At 39.3% G+C, this 13,814-nt stretch overlaps 3 protein-coding genes across 5 annotated transcripts; 1 reads left to right on the forward strand and 2 right to left on the reverse strand.

Annotated features, from left to right (window-relative positions):
- Nucleotides 1-1,067: 1,067 nt before the first annotated feature.
- On the forward strand, nucleotides 1,068-6,002 carry LOC101743681 (phospholipase ABHD3). 2 transcript variants are annotated; one of them, XM_004927579.5, is made up of 4 exons: nucleotides 1,068-1,806; nucleotides 1,891-2,060; nucleotides 2,452-2,662; nucleotides 4,122-6,002. In XM_004927579.5, exons 1-4 carry the CDS (start codon nucleotides 1,702-1,704, stop codon nucleotides 4,821-4,823), a joined length of 1,188 nt encoding a protein of 395 aa, XP_004927636.1. In that variant the 5' UTR covers nucleotides 1,068-1,701; the 3' UTR covers nucleotides 4,824-6,002. The 2 variants fall into 2 exon arrangements, with proteins under 2 accessions (XP_004927636.1, XP_021204621.1); XM_021348946.3 differs by having other exon boundaries at nucleotides 1,891-1,982.
- LOC101743829 (uncharacterized) lies at nucleotides 5,671-10,731 on the reverse strand. Its single transcript, XM_004927580.5, has 4 exons — nucleotides 10,559-10,731; nucleotides 10,292-10,476; nucleotides 6,959-7,232; nucleotides 5,671-6,310 (listed from the first exon to the last, which is right to left on the reverse strand). Exons 1-4 carry the CDS (start codon nucleotides 10,632-10,634, stop codon nucleotides 6,114-6,116), a joined length of 732 nt encoding a protein of 243 aa, XP_004927637.1. The 5' UTR covers nucleotides 10,635-10,731; the 3' UTR covers nucleotides 5,671-6,113.
- Nucleotides 10,732-11,045: 314 nt separating this feature from the next.
- Nucleotides 11,046-12,691, reverse strand: LOC134198840 (uncharacterized). 2 transcript variants are annotated; one of them, XM_062668468.1, is made up of 2 exons: nucleotides 12,466-12,691; nucleotides 11,046-12,013 (listed from the first exon to the last, which is right to left on the reverse strand). In XM_062668468.1, the coding sequence occupies exon 2, from the start codon at nucleotides 11,946-11,948 to the stop codon at nucleotides 11,046-11,048; it is 903 nt and encodes a 300-aa protein (XP_062524452.1). In that variant the 5' UTR covers nucleotides 11,949-12,013; nucleotides 12,466-12,691. The 2 variants fall into 2 exon arrangements, with proteins under 2 accessions (XP_062524452.1, XP_062524451.1); XM_062668467.1 differs by having other exon boundaries at nucleotides 12,420-12,690.
- Nucleotides 12,692-13,814: the final 1,123 nt, after the last annotated feature.

A 13,814-nucleotide genomic window follows, 5' to 3' on the forward strand; every position in this document is an offset into this window, starting at 1 on the left:
CACACTTAATTCTTTAAATATCTATATTTTCTTCATCTTCATACACAATTAGTATCATCTAAAAATAGCAAAGGAGAGCATATACACGGTTTTAAATCTCGGTCAGGGTAAAACCACAATTCACACAATGTTTTTTAGTCGTAGTATGAAACGTTATTGATAAAAGTAAAATAAATCGAAGAAAAATCAAAACACATCCATTTTGTACGCAAGCACAACACCACAAGCAGCAAGCGAAGTGTCAGTCAGTCAGATTAAATTCAGTGTTGACAGTATAAAGAACAATAATTACATGAAATTCATATATCGATTATTTTTTTAAATAACCGATAATTGATTTATATCTTAATCTTTTTTTTACGAGTACACATTATTTTTTATGTTTTTGTTTTAGTTGTACATATTTAAATAACAATAATAGTAAAGTTTTTTTTATTGCTTAGATGGGTGGACGAGCTCACAGCCATCCTGGTGTTGCTAAGTGGTTACTCGAGCCCACATACATCTACAACGTAAATGCGCCACCCACCTTGAGATATAAGTTCTAAGGTCTCAAGTATAGTTACAAGTTAAAGTCCAATGGGTATGTCTTCGATGTTATTTTATGTGCATAAAATCCATTAAAATCGATTGATTAATGATAATACTTAAAATGATTTATTTATATGTTTTATTTATAAACTCAAAATATTTACTTCATACGTAAAAGGTTTTGAAGCTGGCAATATTTTTCCCGCAAAAATAAAAGTCCTTGCTTTTTCAATAGAGTTACTTTTTTTAAGCTACTTATTGTAAACTGTAGTGGCGCTTATTTGCAAGAAAGTAAATGCATATTTATTTATGACAAAATTAATGCACTAAGTATTTTTTCTATAATCTATTGTCCGCTTTGGGCCTAAAATGGGCCATCCCCTTTTGTTCCCACATCGGACATGTTAAATATCTTTAACTTCGAAAACGAGTATGCTTTAAATAATAATAACGAAAGTGAATATGATCGTGATAATTGTATAAAGATGGTTGAAGTTATAAGGATAGCTTGATTAAAAAATAAAAGAATCCTTTTGGTTTTTTATTTCTTCTTTAATACATGTTCGGTGATATATTACCGAACACCTTTGTCAGCATAATTCGCGTGACGCGTTAACTTCATTTCCACAAATCGTCAGTGCACGATCAACAACCGCGTCACCCGGGTGCATTCATAACATTAACATTTAATTTAATTTCTCTATATTTTAACAATAAACATTTTTAAGCAACATTATCTTTAACTAACTAACTCATATCGCACCCTACATTTTGGTCCTTCGAGCCTTCTTGAAGCCTACATTTTGGTCCTTCGAGAGACCCTTGCGCGTCGGTGAATTCCGTGAAAAAGTGTTCCCGTCGAATGAGGTTTTGAACTAGCGTAACATTTATTGTAAGTGTGTGTGGTGTGAGAACTATATACATCGCACCCTACAATATAAGTAAAAACTGTTTTGGGGTTTTTTTTCTTCAAAAAGCATTTTTTCGGGGGGTTTTCGAAAAAAGTTCAGGGAAATTCACACGGTCATCTGGCAACACTGTCATAAATGTATAGTCTATACTTCGTAGTTCGTGTACGCAATGCAGCAGTAGTGTTTTTATTTTACCATTTTGAACTCTTCCTATTTTTTTTGTTTTGTTTTTATTTATTTAAGTCTTATTTCTTCCATTATGCTCAATCTATTGGTGTATATTCTCGAAGCGAAGAAAGAGATGCTCGTTGGTTTTTCTGTATCGCTATTATATATAACCTATTATCTTGTGGAAGTGGTCAAGGTAAAGTCAATTGTATAGCTTGCGAATCACGATGAGGTAAGGTACTGCTATCTATAACGGGTGAGTTAAATATTCGTGTTACAGCGGCCGGAGTTGGTGTGTGGTGCCGGTGAGTTCCGACGAGTGCTGGAAGAGCGCGTGCCGGTTCTGCAGGCGCGATACTGGCCGACGCCGTGGTGCGTAGAGTCGCGCATGCAGACCGTGCTAGGCTCAGTATTACGTTCACTGTTTTTACCGCCCCTGGAGTACCAGAGGTACCAGCATACTATTTTTTGTATTATATTTTGCAAAAATTAAACCCCAAGAAATGCACCTTTGCACCGTATTATGTTAATATTAATTCCAATGATGGGTAAAGTACCATATTTTAATATATTTTTGTAATTCATCTATTTGAAAATCAAATTCAAAATAAATTGGGATAAAAGGGTAAGAAGATAAGGGAGGTACAAGGTGTTTTAATGTTTGATAAACCACATTAAATTATGATTTAAAATTATTCAAAATTCTAGACTTGTTACCCTCTTAATTCTAAAATACAAAATCTAAAGCAAATTCTAGGAAGCAATATCTCAAAATAAGCTACATAGTGTAATGTTTGAATACTGCTTTAGTAGCTCTCTTACTCAACATTGAAGTTCACAGGGAAGTGGTAACACTTTCGGATGGTGGACAAGTGGCCTTGGACTGGGCTAATACAGGCCAGGGGCAGGCTCGGGGAGTGCTGCTCGTGCTGCCTGGTCTTACGGGTTCAGTGCATGCAGACTATGTGCGATGCCTTGCTGCAGCTGCTCGGGACCTGCGTCTTGATACTGTTGTCTACAATAATCGTGGACTCGGTGGACTGCCATTGACGGTTAGCAATTTGATGTTTTATTGAATTGAAGTGCTAATAAGCCACTTAGTGTTAAATGGGTGTTGGAGCTCATAGACATTAATATGTCACCCCCTTCAGATTGATGGTGTCTCTCAATTGTATAGTGATTATGCAAATTATCCAAATTATCATATTTGCAACACAATGTTGTTCATTGTGGAAGTCATTTGTGAACATAGGTAGTATAATAGGTTGGGGAAAAGTTTCTTCACATTTTTTAAGAAAATTCACAACAAATTTGATATAGTTTATTTACATTTAACTAAAGTATGTAGGTACCATTTTGTTTGATAACTTTTTGCCATCTTGTAGGTAGGGCACAGATAACCCCCAATAGATACCGCATTATTCAACATTTGTTTCAATTCGACTTCACCAAATTTTGAGGTAAGCATGAGGGGCTGGGGACATGTCAAGTGTGCTGTGATTGGATATTTCAAAGACAAACTTATAATGCATCAAACCATAGTGATGGGATAGATTTAAAATTGTTGATTGATAAATTTGGTAGGATGATCTGGATCATTGATATTTCAATTCGATATTCGATATCGATACACATGTAGATTTAGACAAAGACAACTATTGTAATTTATATGATGAGTGAAAGGGACATTTCAAAAAGACATCAAGGGGTGCTTTGATATTATTACTTTTCACATTTCATCACCAGTATAAGTTGAACTATGGTTTATTTGAATTACGTTAATGTAATAAAAGTACAGACAAGTAACAGTAGTTACTGATGAAGTGTTATGCCATCTTTTTGATAACCAGATGTCTTAGATGACTTGCCACACCATTTTATTGCACAGGAAGCCATTTATAATATTATTTGAATTTAAAACTATTATATCTTTAAATATTAGCAAGAACTCGGCGTGGTTACGGGTCTTAAACTTGGTCAACACTGATGTCGTTATTCTTAGCGTCACTTCATATACTAGCTAAATCACTAATGTGCTGTGAACATTTGTGGCCCTGTATGCGGAATCTATTGGGGGTTATCTGTGAGGTAGGGACATGATCCTATTGCTATAGAAATTTCGGGGCTTCTGATCAAAATACATGAATCATTTAACTTTACCCTAAGTGTACGATGCGCAGACGGCCCCCACTCTCTCGCCGAGAGCTCACGACCCGTGCCGATTACTGTACATTCATACGTATGCGCTTCGCTTCCGGTGGGTAGCCCTGTATCATTGTCAATGTTTCATTATTAAAGTTAAGCCTTAAAGTTTTTAAAGTTGAGGGACTGGAATATTTACAAAAAAACTACAATTAAACTTTTTGTTAGAACTTTTCACGTTACACACGGACTAGCGGAGAACTTGTAGCTCCTTTCACTACAGACAGCAGATTTATAAAATGTGTCCATACGAAAATGAGTACCTAGAAATTCTAGAAAGTTAGCAGATAAAAATAAGTGGTCGTGCAGACGCCGCGGCTGTACTGCGCGCTGAGCCACGAGGACCTCGCCGAGGTGGTGAGGTGGGTGCGCGAGAGGCGCGGCGCCGCCCAGCCGCTGCTCGCCGTGGGCGTGTCGCTGGGCGGCCTCATCCTCGCGCACTACCTGGCCGCGCACGGAGCCGCCGCCGCCGTGGACGCCGCGCTGGCCGTGTCGGCGCCGCTGGACGTGGAGGCGGGCGCGGCCAGCATGGAGCGCGGCGCCAACCGGCTGCTGTCGCGGCACATGGCGCGCAACCTGCGGGCCGCCGTGCGCGCGCACGCGGCTCTGCGCGCCGACTGGGCGGCGGTGGGCGCGGCGCGGTCGGTGCGCGAGTTCGACGCGGCCTTCACGGCGCGACACTTCGGGTTCTCGTCGGCCGAGGAGTACTACCGCGCGGCCACGCTGCGCGACAAGCTGCGGCGGGTGCGGGCGCCGCTGCTGTGCCTGTGCGCCGCCGACGACCCGTTCCAGCCGCGCGCGGCGCTGCCGGCGGAGGAGGCGGCTCGGAGCGGCCGCGTGGCGCTGGTCGTGCCTCACCGAGGAGGCCACATCGGGTTCCTGGAGGGCTGGTGGCCGGCACAAGAGGCTCGCTCGCAGTACATCTCGCGAGTGGCGCGCCAGTATTTCTCTGCATTATTGGACCGTCCTGATCTTCTTCTGTCTTCGTCAAAACAAACGGCCGTCTCCTAACGGCGGCACCGAGAGAAAGCGTTCTTTGAAAACTATAGTCACATATACAAGCGGTTACCCGGTGTGCACAATGTTGTCCCGGACGACACGGGGGTCACTCTCAGTCGTATTTCAAGTTTTATATTCTTAAAAGAGCAGATGGTTTCCTTTGTTAATAAAAACCATTATTAATGTAAGAAGAAAGACATGGCACCCGGGAAATCATAGAACGCTAATCAAAGAGCTTTTCTAAAGGAATTGATAGAAAACTGATAATTATAAATTAAGCAATATTTGTTTTCGGTTGTACAGGCAAGGATGTTTACTTGCAATGCATTTACTATGATACTTGAGAATCTATCTCTAGCGGTGCGGACCGCGGGCTCCCAATGCGAGCAAGAAGCCCGATGTATTCGTGTTAATGCCGCGTGCCGGGGCACAATTTTTCCCAAGAAGCTACACTCTGTCCATGAAAGAATGACTGTAATGAGAACGCTATCCACGAAATTGTCCGTTCGGCGCTCGTGACGTCACCACGCCCGCCGCACCATACAGCACGCACACGCTCCCTGCCTGTGCTTTGCACGCCATGTAACCGAATTAAAAATATGCTGATGCAACTACAAGTACATATCTGTACTTGTCTAACAAAACGGAGCATTGCATTTTATGTAAATTTAGTTTTGTACAACAATCCCTTCGATAGGGACGTAACTTGTATTATTGTGTCCCCGCCGCGCGTGTTTATTGTTATTACTGATTTGTATTTTAGAGTGAGTCTACAGTGAGATCGATACAGTCGTTCCAGAACGTTCCGTCTGATTGTTGTTTGTTGACGCGGTGCTGCGGTACAGACGAGTGAAACTCGTTGTTAGTGTTGTTAAGTTTGCCTTTATTGTACACGCAGTACTTGTGAACATTATTGTCTAGTTCTACGGAAACTTACATTTTATTTATTTAATGTAGAATTATTATTTAGCACAATATGTTATGAATCAATGAAGGCTGTGCGCGTGCTACTTGTCTGCAGCCTCGCTTTAATCCAGCCCTCACTTGTAAATAATTTATTATTATAACGAAAGAAGTTGTATACATGTTGAGGTTTATATGGTGCTGAAGTAACTCGTTAACTTGTGTTCCGTGCACGGAACCAACCTAGCTCCACGACTGCACTAAATATATTATTATATTTTTACAAAACTTAGTTTCATTTCAACACTAAATTTTAATATCGAAAACACATCTAAACATAATAATTTATCTGAACAGCGAGTAGAATGTCTCCTCTTCATACAAGAAGTAATGTAAAGTTCACAGAAGGCGCAGCGCCCGCATGAGTCGCTCGGCCCTGGCGACGCGGAGCTGGCGGGGCGCAGCGCCGGCCTCCCGCGCGCAGGCCCAGGCCGCCGCCCACACCCACTCCTCTGCCTCCGAGCCCTCTGCATCTGAGCCCTCCGCACCCGAGCCCTCCGCATCCGAGCCCTCCGATGAAGACACCGTTCCGAGTCCTGCACCAAGACAAAGTATCTTGAAAACCGAGAAACAGTTGTAAAACTTCAATGCTTGTCTATGTATCTATCTTCTATCTATATATATAAAAATGAATTGCTGTTCGTTAGTCTCGCTAAAACTCGAGAACGGCTGGACCGATTTGGCTAATTTTGGTCTTGAATTATTTGTGGAAGTCCAGAGAAGGTTTCAAAGGTAAATAAATGTGAAAATGCTCGGAATTAAAGAAAAATAACAATTTTGTTTTCCCTTTGATGTGTCCCCCGTCGGACGGATTCCTTTTGTTTGTTTTAAAATTGTTTTATACAAAAGTTTAGGTCTTTAATTTATCGATTGAGGCACTACGAAGTCTGCCGGGTCAGCTAGTTATAATAAAAAAATATGAAAGTATTAATTAATGACCAATTAAAAGCTTTTACAATTGATTAAATTATTATTTAACCGTCAACATCTTTTTTGATGCCAACATTGCAAAAAAATCATAGACAAATAAATGTTTCTAAAATAAATGCGAATCTACGTACGTGCAAACCTATTTTATTATTATTGTAATGAATTAATTTCACTGGCTCACTATTTCGTATGAGGAATCTCGGTTTCCCAGTGATATTTCTACGCTCATACAAAGTGTGTAACGAAGCACATACGAGTGGGTCCGGGGGGCTGGTCCCCGGGGCGGACGAGGCCGCGCCACGTGTGCGCGTGCAGGGCGGCCCTGACCCTCGCGATGCCCACGTCGTCCTCCTCCTGGGGGTCGGCCCCCGCGGCGGGAGGCGGCGGGTGCAGCAAGGGGACCAGTTCGGCGCGGTGCGTGACGGTCCACGAGTGCAGCGGCGGGGGGTAGTGGTCACAGTGGGCGGCCACCACGCACACCTCTGCCGACACGCCCGCCGCGCGCCGCTGCGGCACGTCCGCTGTACACTGATACTGATAATGTTAGCTGCATGTCGCGTTTTAATATATTATCAGTTTGGGAATTATTCAAAGACTTGAAAATAGGGGTTACAGTATCAAATTGTCGCTTTATATCGGATCAAGGACCTTTTTATTGATTAAAATGCCTAAATAGTCATGACTGTGGCTTATTTGGAATGAAGATTCACTACAGAAGAATCGGCAAAACTCAGGAGTTACTCTTTTCCAAATATATAGTGACATATCATTAGCCGGATCCACACCGGACGATCCAAAATGGATCGGCGATCCGCGATCCAAGATCGTGATGCGTGGAGCGTGGATCGTTCTAGGTTGATCCAACAGCAATCTTTTGCGATACTGACTGGCTGCTTCAACGCGCTCCTGCCGATTCATACTGAATCAGTTGAATTTTGTCTGGCTGAATACGTGCAACGACGGCGACGAATAGCCGCAACAGGCTACATTTTACTTGTATATTTACGGCAAAAATTACGAAAACGAAAAAGACAGTATTGAGTTAAAACAATTTAAAAAAAACGGTTGGAATATGGGACTCGTCTTTACAAAGAGTTACATGATGATGGAGCTGAAGCTAATTTAGACGAATTTTAAATTAATTTAATTTAATTTTCTGCCAGGCATCTTCTCTTACACCTCTATTTGTGTAATTGGTATCATTAGGATCCCATAAACAATTATTCTCCCTATATAGGGAAATTAAACGGATACATTGCGAATTATCCATATCGGCGGATCACGCGATTTTAATTCATAACCGTCCAGATCGCGCGCGCCAAGCGACTGAGGCCCCTTTGTGCGTGACCAAAAAACCGACAACAAATGGATAGCGCGCGGCACTCTTACACTTCATAGCTCCTCTTCACAATCGGCCATGACGGGCGATTATAGAAACTCACGATAGTGTAGAGGGCATAAATGTTTGTGATCGGCCATCATCGCGTATGATTGTGTGCAATCGGCGTTGTGTCGGTAGATCAAAGTCATTATGGCCCATGATTGTGTGCGCGTCCACACCGTCGCCGATTAGTCAGTACTTAGTTGTCTCGAATGTGTGTCAGTTATCTCGACTACAAAGCTATGGTTGCGTGGACCTTGTTCTGTTCCGATTGATAGCCACCATCCACCACCTTCTCTTCCTTCATCTAGTTTTAACGATTCTTTCGCGCAAATTAGCTAAATGATTATATGAGCTAACTAAAAATATTGCCGCAGCCGCGATCTCCTCGATTTTCATCTTCGATACCTAGACGTTTTAATATCAGTAGACAATCAGTAATCAGTAAATGAACGTTCACGATTGTGTGGAGAGTTGCCCGATCATGGCGGTCATGATGGACGATCATTTGTTGGCCCATGATGGACGATTGTGAAGAAAAGCCGTCACACTCCGTGGAGCGCGCTCCATGCCGCGTGCGATCAGAGCGCTTTGGATCGTCCGGTGTGGATCCGGCTATTGATCACTCATTACTTGATTCTACAGATACGGACAGAAGTACAAATTGACCAAAATTTAAAGTTGTAGGTATACGACGGAGGAAAGATCTTCCACCGAGCGGGTGATATTTGCTCGGTAGACCGACGGTCCGAATGTTGTTGTTCGGAACTTGTATAATATATGCGAGCTTATCTTGAAAATGTCGTAAGCGAGATTCAGGCATCTGTCAAATATCTTGCGTTGTAATGATGGCTACTGCCACAAGCATTAGTTGTGAAACCCAAATATTCTATAAGTTTCCTTGAAAACGGACATTTGTCTTTATTGAGTCATTATCGTGTTTTCTTAATGTGATCATCTCTAAGCGTTGTGGCATCTCCTGTGCTGTTCTACTAATAACCATGTCGTCATTGATCAGTGCACTAGGACATAATCTGTGCCATCCAGTAATGCTGTCATTAGATGTTGGATCATGTCAGGTAAAACTTTAAGGTCGAAAGCAGTATACCAATATACAGTGTAGATACCATTCATGTGTTTTGATGTTAGATGTGCTGTTTCATCAGTGACAACCATCTGAGTATAAGCATGATGAAGATCTAACATTGAGCAGATTTTACCTCCAGAGATTCATCACCAGCATAATTAATACTCTTTCTTTTATTGTTTTTCTTTCATATAATATATTTTTTCAATGTTATGTTTTTTCTTACAATAACTTGCCTTAATATATAGAGGCTCTCCACCGTGTCAGTCTCCGCAGCAACATAGTTCAAAATTAGGTTTGACATTGATCACATTCACTTTCATACGTTCAGCTTGTGACATCAGCACCTCACCCTGTGCTATAGTAAATGTGTCTGAACTAGTGCCCTAAATCATGTGCACATCATTTTCCATTGTCTACGATGATAAGATAGCATGTACTGTATCTTCATATGAAAGTTGTTCTTTCTTCAACTATTCATACTAGAGCTATGGTCACTCATGCCACACTCCAGTTTATCACGTAAGCATTTGTTCTTAATCACTACAATTCCATCTCATGCTAATTCTTCAGGCAGCAATATAATCAGAATCCAATTCATTTGGTGACTGGTGTTGTGTAGAATTTGGATTTGTAATTTTTTTTTTATTCTGTTCGCCTCAAAACAATATTTTAGCCTGTCAATATAACCCATGTTACTATTTAACTATGGTCCAATTTCAGATTGAGTTCTAGGATTTTCACTAATTTACGAGCTACAATTGTCACCACTTGGTTGTGAATCTTGAGCTTGGCATATTTGATTTGAATTATGGTGCTCAACATTAATAAGCTAACAGTCAATAAGCATTGGGAATCAAAATGTTGATGAATAGGCAATTGATCAAGAAGAGATTGCAATAGAAAAGCCAATTATCAGGCTAGTGGTTGATAAAGTGTTAAGAGATAGTATTTATAAAAATGAATATTGTCTTGCAGTAGCCAGTAGCTTGGCTGAGTCTCTTGCATAGTTTTATCTAGAAGAAACTGTAACCCCTTAGTTATATAAAAAAAAAATTGACATACTTTTTGTTATTAATTATTTGACATAATAATGTAGTTATTTGGGTTATTAATTACTTCATCCTGTGTGAGGTAGATGAGATGACCCTCGATTAGGTGTGGATCAACATGCAGTGGTTCTCCATCAAGCCGTGTGTGAACTCGCACATCTGCCCTGTAGTACTTGTTCACTATCCTCCACACTGGGTCCAATGCGTCGCTTTGCTCCCGATGCACATCTGTTCCTTCGTTGTCTATTAGCTCTAAAACAATACTGTGGCATGATTTCCTTCCTCGCACAGGTAGTACCTACGTAGTTACCAAAAACTCAAGACCCATACATACCTGATACAATGTAATCAGCTGCAATTTTGTTTTCAGCACTGACTAAGAGTATCGGCAAATTACTGAACTTCCACATGTTTAACTACTTGAATTTAAGTATTAATAAAGCAGTTTGAAAAGGAACGTTCACTCACACACTCACTCGATATTTTTTAGTTATTTTATGGACACTATTGCGAATGTCCTTTTACTTTATTCTTTTGAGAATTTACGTTATTTTTTATTTTGATTTTATTTATTTAGATAATCTAATAAGATCTAGATAATAAAATAAGACACACGGTGCAACAATAAATAGCATTGACCATTGATTGATATGTTTTTTTTTTTTTTTTTTTTTTCCTTTATGGCAATAGTTTTAACTTTATGCCAGTTTCAAGTGAAAGGTAGGGAAACTACACGCGACAAAGTCGTCAAAAGGAAACAAAAGGATAAGCTAGTTAAAAACAAGATATGGAAATAAATTAATAAAAATAAATTAAATATATTAAATCTTAATATTATTATTGATTATGAAAGAGGATAATACATTATAATACAATAAAGGATAAAGCAAAAGGCAGGAGATTTTAGTCGGAAACGGAACCTGTAATAATTGTAAGGAATTCATAAAGGAGGTGCGGTCATATTGGGAACAAGAAAAGAAAATATGGTCGAGATCACCAATATCTTCTCCACACTCACAAATATTGCTATCAACAATACGAAGCCTTGCTAAATGATGAGGTGTACATACATGTCCTAAACGCATTCTGGAAATGATAGAAGTGACAATTTTAGAACTTTTAGCTTTAAAGAACCATGGTTTACTGGAGATCGAGGGTTGAATTTCAGCATAAAGTTTGCCTTTGAACTTGCTGCTTCTCAACCAAACATCATTCCATGACTCCCAAAGATAGGTTTTGGGAAGAGCAGTCAAATCATGACAATAATTAATGTATGGGACTAAGTCTCCATCCTTTATAGCTTCTTTGGCAAGCTGATCGGCTTTCTCGTTCCCTTTAATCCCACAGTGACTTGGAATCCATGCAAAGATAATGGTGTGATTTCTTTGAGAACATATCAAAAGCTTATCACGTATTTCGCAAATAATAGGATAACAAGGTTTCATTTGGAATGGAAATTTTTCAATAGTTCGTAGTGCACTTTTTGAGTCTGAAAATATGATTGTTCTTTTAGATTTTAATAAAATAACCAGTTCTACAGCTTTTAAAAGAGCAAAACACTCTCCAGTAAAAACAGAGGATTCAGGAGGAAGTTTAATCTTTTGTATTATTTTATGTTGCCAATGAACTAGACCGACTCCAACACAATCATCAATAGAGATTTTAGAGGCATCTGTAAAAATATAATCCCATCCACTCCAATTTTGTTCCTCAACGCTACTCATGAAACGAATATTTGTCTCCAGAATATCTTGTTTACCGACACCTATATCATATCTTATATCCGGAGCTAGAATTAAAGAATTGAATTGTGTCATAAATATGGATAATGATGGAGATCGATGAATGTGGCTGTGTATTGTTAAAAATTTACGAAAGCTTTTTATTAGACATGGTAATGATTTGTGACGCCAATAACGGGATGTCTGAATAATATTGTTCAATTCATGCAGTTTTCCATGAAGAGTATGGTCAGAAAACTGCATAGATTTGAACAAGTATCGATCGCTTAGAAATTGCCTTCTTAATTTTAAAGGAGGATCGCAGCATTCTACTTGTAATGCATTGGTTGGGCAAGATTTCATCACTCCTGTCACAATTCTCAAAGCTTTTGACTGAATGACATCAAGTTTTTTACTCCCCAAGACACTTCCACCATCTAATAGAAATGTGCCATAATCTAGAACAGATCTTACAAGAGCGTTATACACAAGTTTCATAGAAAACGGATGAGCACCCCACCATACACCTGAGAGGCATTTCATGATATTAAGTAGCTGTGCACATTTCATATCAATATGTTCATAATGGGCAAGTCCAGACAATTTTGAATCTAATATAACTCCTAAAAATTTAATTTTTGTTTTATATGGCAAAGATTGACCATTGAAGGTCACATTTATGACAGGAGTTGTACGTTTTTTAGAAAATACGACTATTGAACTTTTGGATACGGATAAATATGTTTTTTACAATGAAGTAGGAAACCTATGGAAATGAAACGTCAACCAAAATTTCGTGCCACTGTGACGTCATCTGGCCACAAAACATGGCGGCTTTAGTGCTGTACAAAAGATTTCAATGTTATCAGGTTTTATCGATAAACGTTCTTGGCTCATTTTATTTTAAATATTGTTGAGTATTATTTATTTGTAGAATTTATACTTTAATGGGAAGTAAGTAGGTATATTGTTATGTGCAAATATGATATGATTTAGATGGGTGAAATCTAAGACAAGTTCGTCCTTCGAATTTGCCAAGTAAACGATATGATGATTTTTAAAAGTTGCTACACTGATTTTATAAAGTTGTCGTTTGTCGCAAAACATAAAGATATGGCGTAGTTCAAAGCCATCAGCCCATTTCTAGCATGCTAAATGTTATCGTATTTTGAGTACGTGTTTTTCTTAGACTATTACAATCTATTTTAATTGTTTTGCTGACTCTAAAGTCCGTAACATACTACCGCAGCGCACCCCAAGGAAGGTGAGCCGCACCATTTGAATCACTTTCGCTTGAGAGTGATTCAAATTTTAAACTTATCAAGGGACCGCGTGAAAAAAAAACACCTACAGAACATTTATTCATTAATTACAAACGTCATTCCTTGTGACTTCCTCTCTAAAATCACTTAATTATTAAATATTTAACAAATTTACAATAGTGTTTTACTCACTGCGGAATAAAACTATTTTGTTTAAATAGTTCCGAAGAGATTTTGTCGGTAGCCTTTTTCCCGAAATATCTAAACAGAATGTCTAAATATGTTTTGATGACATATTTTAAAGTGGTATTTATGATTAGTGTCATGATCAATAGATTCCGACCGAAAAATGGATTTTTCGGATGAGGGCTCCATAATGAATTTAAATACATATAGATAATAGTTTTAGGGCATCGACTTTCTTGAGATCCTATAAAATACGTTTTAATTATTATTTTTGTATGTTTTAAGCATGATAAATTATGAAATTTTATATAATCAATCATATTAAATCGATATCAAAGTCAATAAATAATGTACAACCCAAAACAGACGGCCGAACTGACGTGACAATGACATTTGGCGCGCTAAACATGGCGGATTTTCG

Source organism: Bombyx mori, chromosome 5, assembly GCF_030269925.1.
Source record: "Bombyx mori chromosome 5, ASM3026992v2".
Classification (NCBI taxonomy): domain Eukaryota; kingdom Metazoa; phylum Arthropoda; class Insecta; order Lepidoptera; family Bombycidae; genus Bombyx; species Bombyx mori.